The sequence below is a fragment of the Giraffa tippelskirchi genome, chromosome 2 (assembly GCF_054371585.1).
Source record: "Giraffa tippelskirchi isolate mGirTip1 chromosome 2, T2T-mGirTip1v1.2.pri, whole genome shotgun sequence".
Classification (NCBI taxonomy): Eukaryota; Metazoa; Chordata; class Mammalia; order Artiodactyla; family Giraffidae; genus Giraffa; species Giraffa tippelskirchi.
The window spans coordinates 144037037-144057126 of NC_137276.1; the positions used below are offsets into that span (position 1 = coordinate 144037037).

Here is a 20090-nt window from a genome sequence, read left to right on the forward strand (position 1 = left end):
TGTGTGTGTCTATTTTAATCCCAAACTCCTAATTTATCCCCCCACAACCCCTCTATCTTCCTGATAGTCGTAAGTTTATTTCTATGTCTATGAGTCTGTTTATGTTTTGTAAATAGGTTCTTTGTATCATTTTTTAGATTGCACTTGTAAGTGATATCATATGATATTTGTCTTTGACTTACTTCACTTAATATGATGATCTCTAGGTCCATCAGTGTGGCTGCATATAACATTATTTCCTTCATTATGGCTGAGTAATATTGTATTGTTTGTGTGTATGTGTATATATGTATATATACCCACTACATCTTCTTTACCATCCATCTGTCTGTGGGTATTTAGCTTGCTTCCATTTCTTATCTATTGTAAATAATGCTGCAGTGAGCATTGGGGTGCTTGTACCTTTTTGAATTAGCTTTCTAACAATTTTTCTGAATTTCAATTTCCTCATTTATGTTTCAGTACACTTTGCACTGTTGAAATACATATCAATGAATTATCATTATTACTTGTGCTAGTCCATCAATAATCAGAGAAGTATCACCAAAATAAGTTTGCATTTCTCCCATGTTAATATTATGTCTATTTCCTCTAATAAAACTCCAGTTCTTCAACATAGTCTTGATGCATCACTTAGTCTTTGCTCTCATGGCATTTTTGTCTTATATTTCTTAGTCTTCTCTACTTTGAGACTGAAGAATGCTCCAGATTTAGAAACTCATGCAGGAATCTTGCTACGTGGAATCTAATTATCAGACAATTGACTGCTTACCTGGGATTTTGCACATTGTCCAATGTTATGTTTCTTATCACTAGGCTATGGCCACCTCTCAGGTTTCCATAAAGACGCTTAGAGAATTCTGGCCTCAGGTATTCTGCAAGTAATGCCCTCTAACTACTGGGTCAAAAGTCATTTTAGTTGATGACCTCTCTCATTCTTAGAAGTAATATGGTTGTCTGCATACCTCTGATTCAATTCAGCTCTTGATTTTTTGCATACAGGCCATTCCACTCTTGTCCCATTGAAAACATTTCAAACAATCTATCAATCTGGTCCTGATTTTTTTTTATAATTAAAATAAATTTTTGGATAGGCTAGATAGTAAGAGGACTGGTTTAGTCAGACAGGCTAGTTGGTAATAACCATATTCCTGGAGAGAAGTGTAGACTCAGTGGAATTATCTCTAAATAGAATGATTTCTTTTCTATTAATTTCTGTGACATGATGACATGTCATTTGATCCTTAATGGATGAATAAGTTTAGTACCAATTTGTAATCATCTTTCCCAAAGAAAACTTAAATGCATTTTCCAGCCTGCCAATAATCTGTCACAAGTGTACTGCATGGCTTCTTATCTGATTCTTAAAATTCTTTCTTGCCTTTTAGTTTGACAAGAAATAGTATAAGTGTAGTCATATGAAAAAGATGACCACTTATGAATATTGCATATCCTGATTGCCATTCCTTCATCTTTTCATGTATACCAATGTCATTAATATTAAAAGAAAATTAGATTCTGCTGTTGCCATTTTCTTTAGCATACTTGTCGGTGCCATTAGTTTACAGGAAATAAAATGAATTGCCTCAGGCTTAATGAGGCCTTAAGAGAGAATAAAAAAAAAAAAAAAAAAACCTTTATTTAAAAGTAAATGCAAATAGTTGCAAAGAGTTCATGGAAAGGTAGATAAATTATTTAAAATTACTTCCTTTCTAGAGTATATATTTTAGGAAGAGAGGTAAAAAAACTAAAAACTCTACTTGAGGCAACTAGATAACATAACATAAAATGCTAGAGTACTAGGGACTGAGGTACATAGTGAACTGAAGGGCTCATGCTTTGTCTAAAATAACCAGGCATCCTCCATTCAGAAGTGGAAATTCCAGACAAGTGATATTAGATCTTTAAATTAAAAGATGAGGCCAGAAGCAAAAGGAGAAAGAAGAATCAGAAATTTTGGATTTTTTAAAACTTCTGATTCTGAATGTTAATAAAATACAAGATATAGGAACACCAAATGTTGATTCATGCACACTCTGGGTATTTTATATATTGTTAGTTTGTATTGTCTACAATATAATTGAATTCAGAAAAAAATCAGAACAATTTTGTTCCCTTCATATCTCTGTTTATACATGTATTAAATACAGCCCAACATGGTACATATAGCCTAAACCTACAGAGAGAGGTCTAGAACAATATAGAAATAAGGACATTTCATTTATTTGAGAGAGATATTGAGGGAAATCTGCCCAGCAACAACATGTGCACATTTCCAGTTTGCTGTCCTCATAGAAGCTTTGTTTTTCTAAAAATAACAAGCAAAAGAAGCAACTCTGCTTTGCATGACTTTCTTGCTTAGGACTCAAATTACATGTTTTTGTTCTGTTAATTTCATATGGGCAGAAAATCAGTTCAAGTATTGCCAAACAGCATGACTTAATTTAGAAATATGTGTGTATATTTTTAAAGACTCTAAAAATAGTCTGCTGGCCATTCAGGAAAAGTAATGCTAAAGGTAGAAGTTAACAGAAGTTGCTTGGTTGGTACTTATTTCTCACAGTTAGCTTAACAGAGTTCACCATATTTATGTAACATGATTATGGCTATGAAAAGAGCAGTGAGTGACAATAAGAAAAATCAGAGCTCTAGTTTTAACTATATACCAATTTAAACATGTGGCCAAAGGCAACCATGAACCTTTATGAAAATAAGTGTGTGCCCATATTTCAAGAATTAAAACAAGGATTTGGAGTAGTGGGCTCTAAAGAATTACATGTTTTCTTCTATTATGTTTGTGTCTTTGTCTTCACTGGAGTTCGTTAGGAAATTCCAAGCCCACTGGCTAATAAGAGAAACTGAATCACAGTTTGTGTATATAGAAATCATAAAAATGATAACAACTAAGGAAAGGGCAGGGGAATGTTTGTGTTAACTATGTTTAATGAGTAGCCTGACCAAATTTCTGAAAACTATTATATATATTTCACTTCTTTGCTGGCTAAATTTTTAGGATAAAATGAAGCATACTTTATAGTTGTTTCATGTATTATGTACTTCATACATTATGTAAATGGATTACAAATATTAAATAATGTTCATGTGATATGTAAATATTCCATAGTAGGTAATTAAAGTATATTCATTAAAAGAATGTCTATTAAAAACTCATGTGATATAGTAAAAAATAGCCAAAATGCTTATCAGAGAGTTCATGGGATGTTTTCTCCAATACATTTTTTTCTATTTCAGTCATTTTGTTCTTATTTTTATTATTTCCTTCTTTTAAACTTCACTTGAGTTTATTTCACTGTATTTTTCTAAAGTTTTGAAATTTAAGTTAAATCATTGACTTTGTTTTCTTACGTACTTGTTTAAGGTAATATGTTTTTCTCTAAGCACTGCTTTACTGCTTCCCCAAAATATTTCTATGTCATGTTTTCCCTATCACTCATTTAAACATATTCCCAATTTTAATTTTGTCTTTAACTTATTGATTATTAGAATTATATAATTTCCAAACAACTGGAATTTCTGCTTATATTTTTGTTATTGAATTCTAGCCTAACTCCACTGTGTTCAGAACAACAGCCTGTATGATTTTAGTGTTTTGAAGTTTGTTGAGACTCACTTTTTATGGACTACCGTATGGGGATCTGGTAAATGTTCCATGTGCACTTAGAAAGTTATTGGGTATGGTTTTCTACGTATGTTATATTGGTCAATTTTAAAAATTATTCTGGTCATCTATTCCCTAACTTTTCTTTTTCTGCTTATTCTACAGTTACTGAGAGAAATTTGTTAAAATTTCCAACTCTGTGAATTTGAATATTTTATTTGTACATTCAAATTTTGTTTTGTGAGTTTTAAAGCCTACTTCACTTAACTAGAGATCAGGGAGTTTTGTCTCTTTGGTTTAACTACTTACTTGCAGCACACACAAAGCTGCCATACGGTAGACACACACTGGTTATTTGGGTAGGGGGTGAATGAATGTGAGAATAAAAATAGGTATCTAGTGACAAGGTCCAAAAAAATGTGCGTGGGATAGTACAAAGTGAGATTTGACCAACTGCCAAAGATGTTAAGATATTTTGGCCAGATTTTGCCAGATGGAAGCTTTTAAATTTCTTTGTGCATAGTTGATATTCAGTGATGAGAGTACTATTCTTTGTGTTTTGTTTTCATTTTCCTTTATCTGAGAACATATTAATGAAAGTATTAGTTGCTCCGTCATGTCCAACTCGTTGAGACTCGGTGGACTGTAGCCTGCCAGGCCCCTCTGTCCATGGGATTTCCCAGGCAAGAATACTGGAGTGGGTTGCCATTTCATTCTCCAAGGTATCTTCCTGACCCAGGGATCAAACCTGGGTCTCCCACTTTGCAGGCAGACTCTACTGTCTGAGCCAACAGGGAAGCCCTGGGAGCGTATTAGTCTTCTTCGATTGTATTATCATCAGTATTTATTCAGTGGTATCAACCTACACACATCTTTAACCAAGAAATGTTCACCATTTCTGTTCTTACTAGAAAGAGTACAGTTCCTCTGAAACTTTGCTTACTCCTCTGTCTTCCAGACTTGATGCTGTCAGCTTGTTCTGCCAACTCTCATTAACTGGCATCTCTATATTCAGCTGTTCAGCTTACGTCAAGGCAGAGAGACACATTTCTAGATATCCTCTCTTGAAATTTGGGAATTATTCTAATTCTTTTCTAGGTCCATTTTAATTTTAAATTACATGTATAAATATTATGTAGATAGAAACCACCTAAAACAATGAATGGCACTAAGCACTCGGAAAATGTTGGTAGTGGTAACAGTGTAAGTGCTGTGACTGTTATGAGTATTTATTTTAAAAAGCATTTGAATTGTGAACTCAATATTACCAAAGGTAATACCGTGTTTTATTACCAGGAGAGCATTTTTCTATTGGGATTATTTTCTTGCATTCTTTTGTTAAATTTTGCTTGTCTATGTTTTCTATTTTTTCTCCAGTAAATATACATTAATTGCATAATAAAAAATAAAAACTTTGAAAGAGAGATGATTTTAATTTTTCTTTGAAGAATAGGTAACCAATAATCTGAGCTCCTTCTAAATTTAGCTTTTTCATTGTGTTCCTTTTTTTTTTAACTGTTAATGATCTTTAGGAAAGAAAGAAAATATGAAAAATTGAATTCAGTGTCTAGAATTCAAGTGTGTGTCAGTATATTTAAATATCATAAATTTGCTCAGAAGAAGAGAAAGATGACAAATAGGGCTTAATAGTTTCAACTGTGAATCAATCCAAGTATGTATTCTGAAGTAGTTCATGTACTAAAGTAGATGCTGTTGTACTTATTTCAGTACTTGGGACAGATCATTTAGGAAAGGAAAAAGTGAAAGTAACGTAACCTTTATTATATCCCTGGAGGTGCTAGAGACTGTGCTAAGCCCTTTACATATGTATTTAATGCTCTCAAAAAAAAAAGTAATATGTTACTATGCAATAGATTACAGTGTGGAAATTGAGGCTCAAAAAATACTGATATGCACAAGGTCATATAGCTTATATGCAAAAGATAAAATGTGAGCCCTCTTTTACTGAATTCAGAATCCACTATCTTTACTCTGTTGTCCTCCTCTTAAAGTTACTGTCTCTCCCCACTCATACCCACTACCCTCTACCAATCTTTTGTTGACAGTTGGTTGTCCATTTATACCGGATTATCCATGAGGTTCAGTAGATCAAGTATGTCAGAAATATCACCATCAATGCTGCTCATTTCTTCTCTAGCAATAAGCCTCTTATCTTCTTTCTTCATGTATACAGCAGAGATGAAGCTTCTAAATGACAGCTTATTCAAATATGTCAGTTTGCAATGTTTTTCTTGTCATAACTCTAATTTTCTATCATTTTAACATTTACTTTTCATTTTTTATTTGTGTTTCCATACTGTTATGACTTTCAATGACCAAATATCTCTACAGATTGATTTCAATGCATTTCATAAAGATGGGCATATTAGTAGTTGTTTTTCTCATGATTTATGCAATTTATCATGCAATGCATATCATTTAATAGAAAAGATTTCACTCTTGAGTGCTGAAATGAATATGCTCATGAAAGGTAGTCTTGATTAACAGTGACAAATAACACAAATTCTTACTGATTCTGATTATTGTCCTCATGTAGACATTATCATTCTTTGTGCTGACAATAGCTTTAATGTATTTATAGTGTCACAGAAAGATAGCATCTAAAAATTATTTTTAAAATATCAGTATATTAATTCTCCTCATTATATAATATTATCATTTTAGTCAACCTTGCTGTACGAAAATTTAATTTGCTATACTGGAAAATAAATGATAATATGCATCAACAATATATTTTCAGTGTAGTCTTAACAGTATATTAGTAAAAAAAAAAAAATAGTTACCAATTATTTGCTGTGGTTTCCATTTACTAGGGCTTCCCTGATAGTCTAGTTGGTAAAGAATTCACCTGCAATGCAGGAGACCCCAGTTCGATTCCTGAGTCAGGAAGATCTGCTGGAGAAGGGATAGGCTACCCACTCCAGTATTCTTAGACTTCCTTTGTGGCTCAGCTGTTAAAGAATCCCCCTGCAATGCGGAAGACCTGGGTTTGCTCCCTGGGTGGGAAGATGCCCTGGAGAAGGGAAAGGCTACTCACTCCCTTATTCTGGCCTGGACAATTCCATGGAATATATAGTCCATGGGGTCACAAAGAGTCAGACACAGCTGAGTTACTTTCACTTTCATACCACTTACTAAGCACAAGGAACTGTAGTTAGGTTTTCAGGATGCATTAAAAGGTATAAGACCCAATACTTGTCCTTAAAATTTTACTTTCTTAGGTTAGTGGAATATATTGATAATTTTGTGTTAATGTCAAGAATAAGAAATCATGTTAGTGTTTCAGGTACTTTATAATATTCTCAATAAAAATGCTTATTCTGAAGCATGGAGATCAGTCATTTTTATTATGATCTTCTTGAAATGGAATATGCTTTTCCCAATACTTATTCATTGGATTATACAGTTGGTGGTTTAGTTGCTAAGTCATGTCTGACTCTTGCCAATCCATGGATTGTAGCCCACAAAGCTCCTCTGCCCATGGGATTTCCCAGGCAAGAATACTGGAGTGGGTTGCCATTTCCTTCTCCAAAACCAAGAATCCATGTTAAATTTTAGTATCACCCAAGTTTTTGTCATTTTCACTAGAGAACAAGCAGATGATATCGAAGATATAATGTTCTACTAACTGGATTAACTTGTCTGTTTTGTGAATTAACTTTTAGATTTAGTTTAGATAAATAGGTGACTTAATTGGAAAGTGACCTTTGACAACTATTTTCCATAAAAACTAGAGAAAGAGTCTCTAAAGCCAGGGACTGTTAACAGTAACATTCTTGTGCAGGGATGGTACATTCTGTAAAAGCTTATTAGCTTTCATGCCTTGCATTAGCCTTCATGTTGTTCACATTTCTTCTTTCTAAAACATATTTTTAAATACTTCATCATGAGATGCTACAATATACAGCCCAAAATTCACACAATAACCAATGAGGAGTTATACCACTAGACTCTTTTTTTATTTTTTATTTTTTCTTATTCAGGTAGTAACAGATGTATTGACAGTTTTATTTCTGTGTGTCCTAGGTTTTAGTCAAGCTTATTTTACTATTTGTGTCATATTGAGTTAAATTAATGAATTGAGTATTGATTACCAGCTTTATGCTGGGTATTTAACTGGAGATCAACAAGCATGGTGCCTTGGTGATCTTGGTGATCATCTGTGTGGCTTCCATAATTTGCAAAGCAGACAGCTATGTTCCATGTTCTCCTTGGATCATGAGGAGGCATTAAGGTCTCTTTCAGTTAATATACTTCTGTGATAGCTTTTTCTTTTCAGTGTGGTATATAATAAGCAGGTTTTTCTTTTTTTCTTTTTCTTCAGATGGTTCTCAAATTCTGAACTTTGGGCTTCTGTATTCTAGTTACTGTGATTTCCCTAAGTCTTATTTTGTCATGAACGTAAAGGCCACTTTCCTCTAACCTCACACCATCCAACTTTTAATTATTTACCTAAATACTATTCCTTAAAACACTCTACATTTTTATTATTTTTGGAAAGCATCAAAGTTTGGAAGACTATCTGTTCCTTCTAAATAGCATTGGAGTATAGTGGAAATCTAAAATACAGTGTAGTGGAGAAGAAATCTGACTTACCTAATCTGGGACATTATACAACTTAGTTATATTACTTGACCCTCAAATTTCTTATCTGTAAAGTGGTAACAGTAGATACATGAGGACCTTTTTGCGAGTTGATATGCACAGTGTTTTCAGTCTCTATAGTAGACATTCAGTACATGATTTACTGTTGATTTGGCATTTTAGAAGGAAAAAAGTAGTCGGGCATATAGTCATGCTTTGTTTGGCATGATGTTAGTGGCTGGCTGGTGAGGAAGGTGAGAGGATGATCCTTTACCCTCCTAACCACTTGATTTCTTGCTATCATGTGTGATTTAGCTTTGCCATGCATTTTAGTCTTAATATTTCTAAAGCAAAATTGAGATAAAGTCAGTCCCTGCTGTAGCGTCTTGAAATTTACTGGGCATATACAGTGCATGATTCTGAGAATTTTACTACATTGAATACCAAGTCAAACTTTAAAGAAACTTTTGACTTATTAGTATGTGCAAAATATCAAACTGATACAAATATGAGTATGTGTGTATGTTATTGTATATGCACACATTGTGAGTGTGTTTCTTTAGAGGTTTTTCTTTCCCTGCTTGTTTACAGTAGAATCTTGGCACTCCCCCTTATACTAGAAATACTACATGCATCACTTCTTCCAGTTCTAACACCAGTGTTGCTCTGTGGCTCATCCAGTAGCAGGTGTTGAACATTGATATAAACAGAATTTTGTCTAGCAAAGCCATAATCCTCCCATTTCCAGTCTCTACTGGCCAATGAAACACTAATGCCAAGCTTACTTCCAAATTCAAGTCTCAGGCATCACAGTTCATTATGCTCCCTGCCAAAACTATTGGCCCATGGAAACTCTTATTTTAAAAATTAAAGCAGAGCAAAAGTTTCTCTCAAATTCCATGTGATTTTAGGTGACACACTCCTAATTTCTCATCTTTCTCTGAAATTAGTAAATTGAGATCATTTTGCAGTTAATTACTTAATAATATTTCTCTTTGAATATAGCAAACTGCCTAATTATAACAGAACTGTTCACCATGCATCTCAAAATGTTTTTTGGGGGGGAAGTTCAGAAAAATGTATATTCTCAAAACTTGGGCATTTTAACATTCTTGGGATTTGGAATGATTAGTAGATAGAATCATTTGAACAAACCATTTGTATCAATAAAACTAATTTATGTGAAACAATGTAGATTTAAAGGTCACATAATTTTATAACACAGAACTCATATAGCTTCCTTAAGTCTTTCTTCAAGGGGAGTGGTGCAAGAGGCAAGGCTCATATAAACAATTTGATAAATTTAAAATATAAAACAACTTGATTGATTAATTTTAAATTACATTTTGATTAAAAAAGAATTAAAAGTTAATATTAGGAAGATTGGCCTTGAAGAGGTATTTGTTAACTTAATTATTTGGAATGTTAGGAAATATTTTTAGGAAATGTTTCTTCAATCATTTTCTAAAGACCGATATTTTTATAACTATGTGTATGACAAAACTTTGTTAACATTTTCAGGGTAAATATTTGTTATATTGATATAGTGGTATTCAGAGTACTATAATCATGTTCCTTTAAATCCAGCTAACCACCATAGTATGCAAGATTTTGATAAGATAATCTCTATCAGGTATAGATAATGTATAACATGGTATATCAATAAATATTGAACAAATATCTATAAAGTAAGTGTGGAAGAAGTAGGATTTGGGTCCTAATTCTTAACTGCTTATCCAGATTTTTTTCCCTCTTATATGTTATGGGAACAGTAATAAGTCCTTAAAGGCTTCAGATCTAATACATAGGGGTTAGGTGCTCAAGTTTTAATGTAATTCTAATCATAATCTTGATATGGAAATTGATACACTTATTTTAATATTAATATGAGAGAGAAAAAATAATGAAGATGTTCTTGAGGAAGAACAGGTAGAGGACTTGCCATTCTGAATATTGAGGCATATTTTAAGGTAATAATGATTTAAATGGAGTATTGCTATGAAGATGGATCAAACAGATGAATGGAATTGACTAAGGAGGCTGGTCAGACCCAAAGACATGTAGAAATAAATGAAAGAATTGGCATTGCACATGAGAGAAGAATGTAATAATGGGAAAGAGGATGATTAGTCATACACAAAAAATAATATTGGCTATTATTGCATGCATTTCTACCACACACACACACATACATACATAAATATTCCAGGTAAACACTGAAATGTGAAAACCTTAATTCTTTAAATCTGTTATGAAAATAACTTCATTCCAAGCCAGACTTCAGCAATACGTGAACCATGAACTTCCATATGTCCAAGCTGGTTTTAGAAAAGGCAGAGAAACCAGACATCAAATTGCAAACATTTGCTGGATCATTGAAAAAGCAAGAGAGTTCCAGAAAAGCATCCATTTCTGCTTTATTGACTATGACAAAGTGTTTGACTGTGTGGGTCACAACAAACTGTGGAAAACTCTGAAAGAGATGGGAATACCAGACCACCTGACCTGCCTCTTGAGAAACCTGTATGCAGGTCAGGAAACAACAGTTAGAACTGGACATGGAACAACAGACTGGTTCCAAATAGGAAAAGGAGTACGTCAAGGCTGTATATTGTCACCTTGATTATTTAACTTATGTGCAGAGTACATCATGAGAAACACTGGACTGGATGAAGCACAAGCTGGAATCAAGATTGTCGGGAGAAATATCAATAACCTCAGATATGCGGATGACACCACCCTTATGGCAGAAAGTGAAGAAGAACTAAAGAGCCTCTTAATGAAAGTGAAAGAGGAGAGTGAAAAAGTTGGCTTAAAGCTCACCATTCAGAAAACTAAGATGATGGTGTACAGTCCCATTACTTCATGGCAGATAGATGGGGAAACAGTGGAAACAGTGGCTGACTTTATTTTGGGGGGCTCCAAAATCACTGCAGATGGTGATTGCAGCCATGAAATTAAAAGATGCTTACTCCTTGGAAGGAAAGTTATGACCAACCTAGACAGCATATTAAAAAGCAGAGACGTTACTTTGTCAGCAAAGACCATCTAGTCAAGGCTATGGTTTTTCCAGTAGTCGTGTATGGATGTAAGAGTTGGACTATAAAGAAACCTGAGCACCGAAGAACCGATGCTTTTGAACTTTGGTGTTGGAGAAGACTCTTGAGAGTCCCTTGGACTTCAAGGAGATCCAACCAGTCCATCCTAAAGGAGATCAGTCCTGGGTGTTCATTGGAAGGACTGATGTTGAGAAATATCAATAACCTCAGATATGTGGATGACACCACCCTTATGGCAGAAAGTGAAGAAGAACTAAAGAACCTCTTGATAAAAGTGGAAGAGGAGAGTGAAAAAGTTGGCTTAAAACTCAACGTTCAGAAAACTAAGATCATGGCATCTGGTCCCATCACTTCATGGGAAATAGATGGGGAAACAGTGGAAACAGTGTCAGACTTTATTTTGGGGGGCTCCAAAATCACTGCTGATGGTGATTGCAGTCATGAAATTAAAAGACACTTACTCCTTGGAAGGAAGGTTATGGCCAACCTAGATAGCATATTTAAAAGCAGAGACATTACTTTGCCAACAAAATTCCGTCTAGTCAAAGTTATGGTTTTTCCAGTGGTCATGCATGGATGTGAGAGTTAGACAGTGAAGAAAGCTGAGCGCCACAGAATTGATGCTTTTGAACTGTGGTGTTGGAGAAGACTCTTGAGAGTCCCTTGGACTGCAAGGAGATCCAATCAATCCATCCTAAAAGAGATCAATCCTGGGTGTTCATTGGAAGGACTGATGTTGAAGCTGAAACTCCAATACTTTGGCCACCTCATGCGAAGAGTTGACTCATTGGAAAAGACCCTAATGCTGGGTAGGATTGGGGGCAGGAGGAGAATGGGACTACAGAGAATGAGATGGTTGGATGGCATCACCAACTCTATGGACATGGGTTTGGGTAGACTCCGGGAGTTGGTGATGGACAGAGAGGCCTGGCGTGCTGCAATTCATGGGGTCGCAAAGAGTCGGACACAACTGAGCGACTGAACTGAACTGAACTGATGTTGAAGCTGAAACTCCAATACTTGGTCCACCTGATACGAAGAGTTGACTCATTTGAAAAGACCCTGATGTTGGGAACGATTGAGGGCAGGAGGAGAAGGGGACGATATATTGGATGGCATCACCGACTCAGTGGACATGAGTTTGGGTGGACTCCAGGAGTTGTTGATTGACTGGGAGGCCTGGCATGCTGCGATTCATGGGATTGCAAAGAGTCAGACAGACACCACTGAGCGACTGAACTGAACTGAACTGAACTTCCTTACCTCAGGTTTGAGAAAGATTCAGAAAAATGTGCAAACCATTACATTGTATTAAAAAAAAAAACACATGTACACATAGGCTTTCTGCAGCAAATGATACCATACTGTGGCCAGAGTATGGCACCATATGTTCTATTCAATAGAAATAAACTAAAAACCTCAAAAATTGCACATTAAGGTTATAAAACTTTATTTCATCATAAAACAAGACATTGAAAATGAAAGAGAAGCCTAAAATTAGGAGAAGGTAAGTACCCTGTTGTTGTTCAGTCACTAAGTTATGTCCAACTCTTTGCGGCCCCATGGACTGAAGCACACCAGGCTTCCCTGTCCTTCACTATCTCCCGGGGTTTGCTCAGACTCATGACCATTGAGGCAATGATCCCAGCCATATCATCCTTTGCTGCACCCTTCTCCTCCTGCCCTCAATCTTTCCCAGAATCAGGGTCTTTTCCAATGAGTTGTCTCTTCACATCAGGTGGCCAAAGTATTGAAGCTTCAGCTTCAGCATCAGTCCTTACAATGAATATTCAGTGTTGATTTCCTTTAGGATTGACTGGTTTTGTTTGGGGGTTCTTAAATAAGGATTGAGAAAAATAATGTGATGGGCAAAAATAATAAAAAATATCCATACTATTAGGTAATAGTTTAGATAGAAATGAAATGTTTATAGGAAGATAGATACATATTTTTTTTGCTAAAAACCAAAAAGAGCTGTTTCCTTTATATTCTAGCCCCAAACAAAGCAAAACTTTATTAAATTTTAACATTATAATTTCCCATGTATCATTCTTTTCCAGGTTCTATGCATTTTTTTAACCACAGTTTTTCTGGCTTCTAGGATGTCATAAGCAAAAATAGTATTACTATGGACTTGGAACAAGTATAGAAATAAATCTATGGACTACACAGCAAGAATACACAAAAATTAACTTCATATTGGTTTGACAATATGTGGTTGGCTTTAACAGGATATACTGATTTGACTGCATATCATTATTTTCATAGCATCATATAATTTGGCATGTAATTTGTATCAAGATTTGCCTCTGAATCATTTTAAATAGCAATAGCTGTGTATTAATCACATAGCTTTATATGTAATTATGTTAACTACAATGCATAACTATCTCAACCAGCATGATTACTCATTTTGGAGCCCAGTTTTAAATAGATTATGTTGATGTCAATAGAAGAATCAAAACTAATAAAAGAACTAGTTGGCATTGATTACTCTCCTCTCGGTAGTGCCATAGTGCTTTATTAGTTCTTAATTAAGAGTTTAATTCATTTTGCTTTGATTTTGTATAATTTCTGTACAAGCTCATCACCTCTACCAAACAGTTTCTTGTGTGGCATCCTGTCTCATTCATCTTTCATATCCCGCATCTATTAATAATGGTTTATATAGTGAACAACCATAACTCAAAAGAATAAAGATTTTCCTGTTTCTTTTTAAGAGTATGCTTTTTAAATTTCTTTCAGAAATTTGGTACAGCTGTACAAAAGTGAAGATGACACAGAAATTTCAAAGAAGATTAAGACTCAGTGGACTTCTTTGGGCCTAGAAGATGTACAGCTTGTAAATTACTCTGTGTTGCTGAACCTGCCAGGTCTTTCTCCCAGCTCTGTTACTCTGAGCAGCAGTGGCCAGTGCTTTCATCCTAATGGCCAGCCTTGCAGTGAAGAAGCCAGAAAATGGAGCAGCCAAGACCTGCTATATTCATATGCCGCCTATTCTGCCAATGGAATTCTCGAGGTAATATGACCATTTATCTCTGTCATTTACAGTGAAATGAAATTAGAAAACAACAGCTTTCCTCTAAATTGAACTAACTGGCAAGATACAGCATACCAAAGTAACCATTAAATGTTCTCAGTGTAGAGGTGCCAGGAAAGGGGAAGGAAGATTTAAATTGCTTGACCCTTGTCATATTTGGAAAGTGAAAACATGTTAGAAGAATTTAATTCAAAAGTGTTGAATGTGTGACTGAGTCATTCATGTTTTGCTTAGCTCTTACAGTGCAAATTCATTTTCTTCTTTGGTTCTAAAGAGGCAAGTTTTAATAGATTGATGTGGACAGAAAGAATGGAAATGGAGGCAGTTGTATTTTGAGATTGTGTATGCACACAAGAAATGAAGTGGAAAATTGATGTGATTATTCACACATTTAAGATTTGACATACAGTGTTTCTGCTTTATGATGGAAAATACATGAAAAAGGGACCAGGTGTGAATTTTTCACTTTTAGTCTAAATTAGCTGTTTTTGTTTGTTTCTGTGTTTTGTTTTGTTTTTTAATGTGTTTTTCCAGCATTGTGGTTAGGGGCACAGCTTCTAGAGCCACATGGAGTAGTTTGAATTCTCAAATCCCCAATTATCACTGATAATTAAGCATCTAGGGCTGAGTTTTCTCATCTCTGTAATGGGGATGATAATGGTCCCAGCTTCATAATCTTGCTGTGAGAATTGAATTAATAGATGTAAATCTTGGAGGATAGAGCTTAGCCTATTGTAAGAATAATATAGCAGTTAGACTTCATAGCATTTAAGTGGTCACTAGTTTCCTTTATAGGCAAATTTCCTCCTTTATAGACAAATTTTCCATATGCATGTAAAAGTCTCATTTTAATAAACACATTTAGTTTCTTTATAAAGCTGTAAATTTCTTCTATAGATTTTGTGTGAATAAAATGATGTTACTGCTAATTATTGACACAGCTTTTTAAGATTCTAATTTATTATTAAGTCAGAATAAGATGAATAATTTAAATCACTTAAAGTTACATTGCACAAATATAGGCTTGTTCCTAATTTTTTTTGTTGTTAATTTTTGGGGTGTGTTATGGGGAGAGGCAGTTAACTGATCCTTCAGCACTGTTTTTGTTCTGTGTTTTAACATCCTTGACATTTAGCATAACTACTACACATAACCAGCACCATTTGAAAGTCTTTTAATTAATTAAAAGTTAACATAATATTAAGTGTAATATTTCTAGTGTAGGACTCATGGTTTGATTTGATTACTATACCCTATTTCTGATAGTCAATAATAGAACTGTACCTGCATATTAATAGACATAGAAGGAGGCTGCTAGCTTTCTTTCTTTGGTTCAGAAGCATTGGTCTTAAGTTGAGATTCTAAAGTTAATGCAGATTTTTTTTCTCAGACTCCCAAACCTGTGTAAGTGAAAGTCACTCAGTCGTGTCAGACTCTTTGCAACTCCATGGACTATACAGTCCATGGAATTCTCCAGGCCAGAATACTTGAGTGGTTAGCCTTTCCCTTCTCCAGGGGATCTTCCCAACCCAGGGATTGAACCCAGGTCTCCTGCATCACAGGCAGATTTTTTACCAGCTGAGCTACAAGGGAAGCCCAAAATTTCCAGGCTTCTCCTTATCCTAGTTGATTCACGTATATCAGAGTCATTTCCTTTCCTAAACAAACCACATCCCAAACACAGAACAACAATAAAATCCCAGAAGATTGAGCAGGTCCTTGGAATCACCCCTATTTATTTTCTTTTCAGTTTCCTCTGGCAAACATTCATTATTCCTTGACTGAGCTGATAGGGAAAAGTCATGGAACTATAACTTGTGTCTCTGTTGTATGGACGTCTCTAATAATACCCTGGACACACTGAATTGTTTTCTGTATTCCTATGTAATTATATCTCTGATTATTATACATTTATCTTATCAATTATGTATTTAAATTTTCTGTTTCATATTAAAAAAAAAACAAGGTATACTGTAGAATCATGGAAGTATTTAACTGTCTGTGAAGTGACAAGTTATGGAACCCTACACTCTTGGTGGGACTGTAAATTGGTGCAGACGTCAAACAGTATGCAGTTTCTTCAAGAAAACTAAAAATAGAGATATCATATGACCAAGCAATTCCGCTTCTGAGTATATATTCAGAGAAAATAAAAACACTAACTTGAAAATATATACCCAGCACAATGTTCGTAGAGATGTTATTTTACACATACACACAAACACATAGACAGTGGTATGTTACTCAGCCATAAAAAATGAAATTTTGCTATTTGAGACAACATGGATGGACCTGGAGGGTATTAGGCTTAGTGAAATGTCAGACAGAAAAAGACAAATACATTATTTTATCATTTACGTGTGGAATATAAAAAAATAAAATGAGTAAGTATAACAAAACAGGAAAAAAAAACTCATAAATGTCGAGAACAAACTAGTGGTTATTAGTGGGTAGAGGGAAAGGAAAGGGAAAGATGGGAAATTAATAAGTATAAACTACTATGTATAAAATAAATAAGCTACAAAATGTACAGCATAGGAAATGTAGGCAATATTTTATAATGACTTTAAATGATGTATAATTTATAAAAATATTGAATCACTATGTTGTGTATATGAAACTAATATAATATTATCAATTATGCTTGAATTTTTTTAAAAAAACTAACATCTTTAATAACGAAACGTTGGAAAATTCAAAATATGACTATTAAAAGGGAGAAATAAAGTTAGCTATAGAGGTAGAAATCTATTCTATGTTTGAAATATTGGACCTAGATAGGAGGAAATAATATTGAAATAAATAAAATGCAATTATGGATTAAACAAATACCTTGTATTTGAAGAACACAATTTAAGAAATTAACTGCAAATTAGATGAAGACATTGATAATAAGTATTTTTTAGAATTATTTTAGCAATTCAAATCTGTTATAGCAAGGAGAAATAAGAAAGCCTTCCTCAGCAATCAATGCAAAGAAATAGAGGAAAACAACAGGATGGGAAAGACTAGAGATCTCTTCAAGAAAATTAGAGATACCAAGATGCAAAGATATCTTTCATGCAAAGATGGGCTCGATAAAGGACAGAAATGGTATGAACCTAACAGAAGCAGAAGATATTAAGAAGAGGTGGCAAGAATACACAGAACTGTACGAAAAAATCTTCATGACCCAGATAATCACGATGGTGCGAAAACTCAACTAGAGCCAGCCATCCTGGAATGTGAAGTCAAGTGGGCCTTAGAAAGCATCACTACGAACAAAGCTAGTGGAGGTGATGGAATTCCAGTTGAGCTATTTCAAATCCTCAAAGATGATGCTGTGAAAGTGCTGCACTTAGTGTACCAGCAAATCTGGAAAACTCAGCAGTGGCCACAGGACTGGAAAAGGTCAGTTTTCATTCCAATCTCAAAGACAATGCCAAAGAAAGCTCAAACTACTGCACAATTGCACTCATCTCACACGCTAGTAAAGTAATGCTCAAAATTCTCCAAGCCAGGCTTCAGCAATATGTGAACCATGAACTTCCAGATGTTCAATCTGGTTTTAGAAAAGGCAGAGGAACCAGAGATCAAATTGCCAACATCCGCTGGATCATCGAAAAAGCAAGAGAGTTCCAGAAAAACATCCATTTCTGCTTTATTGACTATGCCAAAGCCTTTGACTGTGTGGGTCATAATAAATTGTGGAAAATTCTGAAAGAGATGGGAATACCAGACCATCTGACCTGTCTCTTGAGAAACCTGTGTGCAGGTCAGGAAGCAACATTTAGAACTGGACATGGAACAACAGACTGGTTCCAAATAGGAAAAGGAGTATGTCAAGGCTGTATATTGTCACCCTGCTTATTTAACTTACATGCAGAGTATATCATGTGAAACCCTGGGCTGGAAGAAACACAAGCTAAAATCAATATTGCCGGGAGAAATATCAATAACCTCAGATATGCGGATGACACCACCCTTATGGCAGAAAGTGAAGAAGAACTAAAGAGCTTCTTGACGAAAGTGAAAGAGGAGAGTGGAAAAAGTTGGCTTAAAGCTCAACATTCAGAAAACTAAGATCATGGCATCTTGTCCCATCACTTCATGGCAGATAGATGTGGAAACAGTGGAAACAGTGTCAGACTTTATTTTTGGGCACTCCAAAATCACTGCATATAGTGATTGTAGCCATGAAATTAAAAGATGCTTACTCCTTGGAAGGAAGGTTATGACCAACCTAGATAGCATATTTAAAAACAGAGACATTACTTTGCCAACAAAGGTCCATCTACTCAAGGCTATGATTTTTCCAGTGGTCATGTATGGATGTGAGAGTTGGGCGGTGAAGAAAGCTGAGCACCACAGAATTGATGCTTTTGAACTGTGGTGTTGGAGAAGACTCTTGAGAGTCCCTTGGACTGCAAGGAGATCCAACCAGTCCATCCTAAAGGAGATCAGTCCTGGGTGTTCATTGGAAGGAAGGATGTTGAAGGCTGAAACTCCAATACTTTGGCCACCTCATGCGAAGAGTTGACTCATTGGAAAAGACCCTAATACTGGGAAGGATTGGGGGCAGGAGGAGAAGGGGACGACAGAGGATGAGATGGTTGGATGGCATCACCGACTCGATGGACATGGGTTTGGGTAAACTCCGGGAGTTGGTGATGGACAGGGAGGCCTGGCGTGCTGTGATGCATGGGGTCGCAAAGAGTCAGACACAACTGAGTGACTGAACTGAATTGAACTGATACTAAGTACATAATAATTTAATATTTATATAAATAATATAAGTAAATACATGTCTCTAGTGGCTCAAATGATAAAGAAGCCACCTGTAATGCAGAAGACCCAGGTTAGATCCCTGGGTCAGAAAGATGCCCTGGAGAAAGGAATGGCTAACCACTCCGCTATTCTTACCTGGATAATTCGAGAGAAAAGCCTGGTGGGCTACAGTTTATGGGGGTCATAAAGAGTTGGATACGACTGAGCATCTAACCACTTCACTTTATGTTGATATTGATTTGTTGAATTCACACTATATCACTATATTAGTATTATAATTTTCAAAAGCAATTTTTAGGTGACTATTTTATATGCATATGGAATGGTTGCATATATTATATATATATGTTTTAGACGGATGTATTACTGAAACTTATGTATTCTAGTTAATAGGATATTGGTGAATTTTCCTTGTTTCTTCAGGCTATTTCCTAATTCAAGTTAAGCTTGAGAGGTTGCTGATGATGATACAGGCATACCTACTTTTGATTTTGAGTACTTTGTGTTTGCGTGAATTTCTATCAGGCAGAGCCATTATCAAGTTCTTAAATATTCTAGTCTGACTGCCAGCCAACCTCCCCACTACTTTTGCTTTTGACAAGGTTATTTGTAGAAGAGGCGTACCCTTTTTCTTTGAAGAGCTGTCATGTTCATTCATCATATGACTGTTTTGTATAAGCTTCCAATTTTTGCTTTCTGGTAACAGTCTAAACAGCATTTGTGATATCTGAGATCTACTTTGAAAACCTACTTAGTGCCAGCATGATGGATGGTGTACTTTGCAACTTCTTTGTAATTCATTGTGCACCAGAAAGGTGACATTGTTTACCCCATCATAATGACAGGTGGGTCAGTAAAATGATTCTAAGGAGAGTTGCCCTGTCAGATGCAAAATACATATTAAAATGGATACATAAATAATTTAGCATGAGCGAGGTTAGTTTATGTGGAAAAATTCTTAAAGGGATGGATATACCAGACCACCTGCCCTGCCTCCTGA

General features: G+C 35.2%; 1 protein-coding gene across 3 annotated transcripts in view; it reads left to right on the forward strand.

The window, feature by feature from the left end:
* The window catches only part of NAALADL2 (N-acetylated alpha-linked acidic dipeptidase like 2), a 1599429-nt gene that overhangs the window by 889116 nt on the left and 690223 nt on the right, over positions 1-20090 (forward strand). For all 3 annotated transcript variants that reach the window (XM_081570965.1, XM_081570964.1, XM_081570966.1), the window contains one exon: positions 14029-14302. In XM_081570965.1, coding sequence (XP_081427091.1) covers positions 14029-14302 — 274 coding nt within the window. The remainder of the gene's footprint in view (positions 1-14028; positions 14303-20090) is intronic.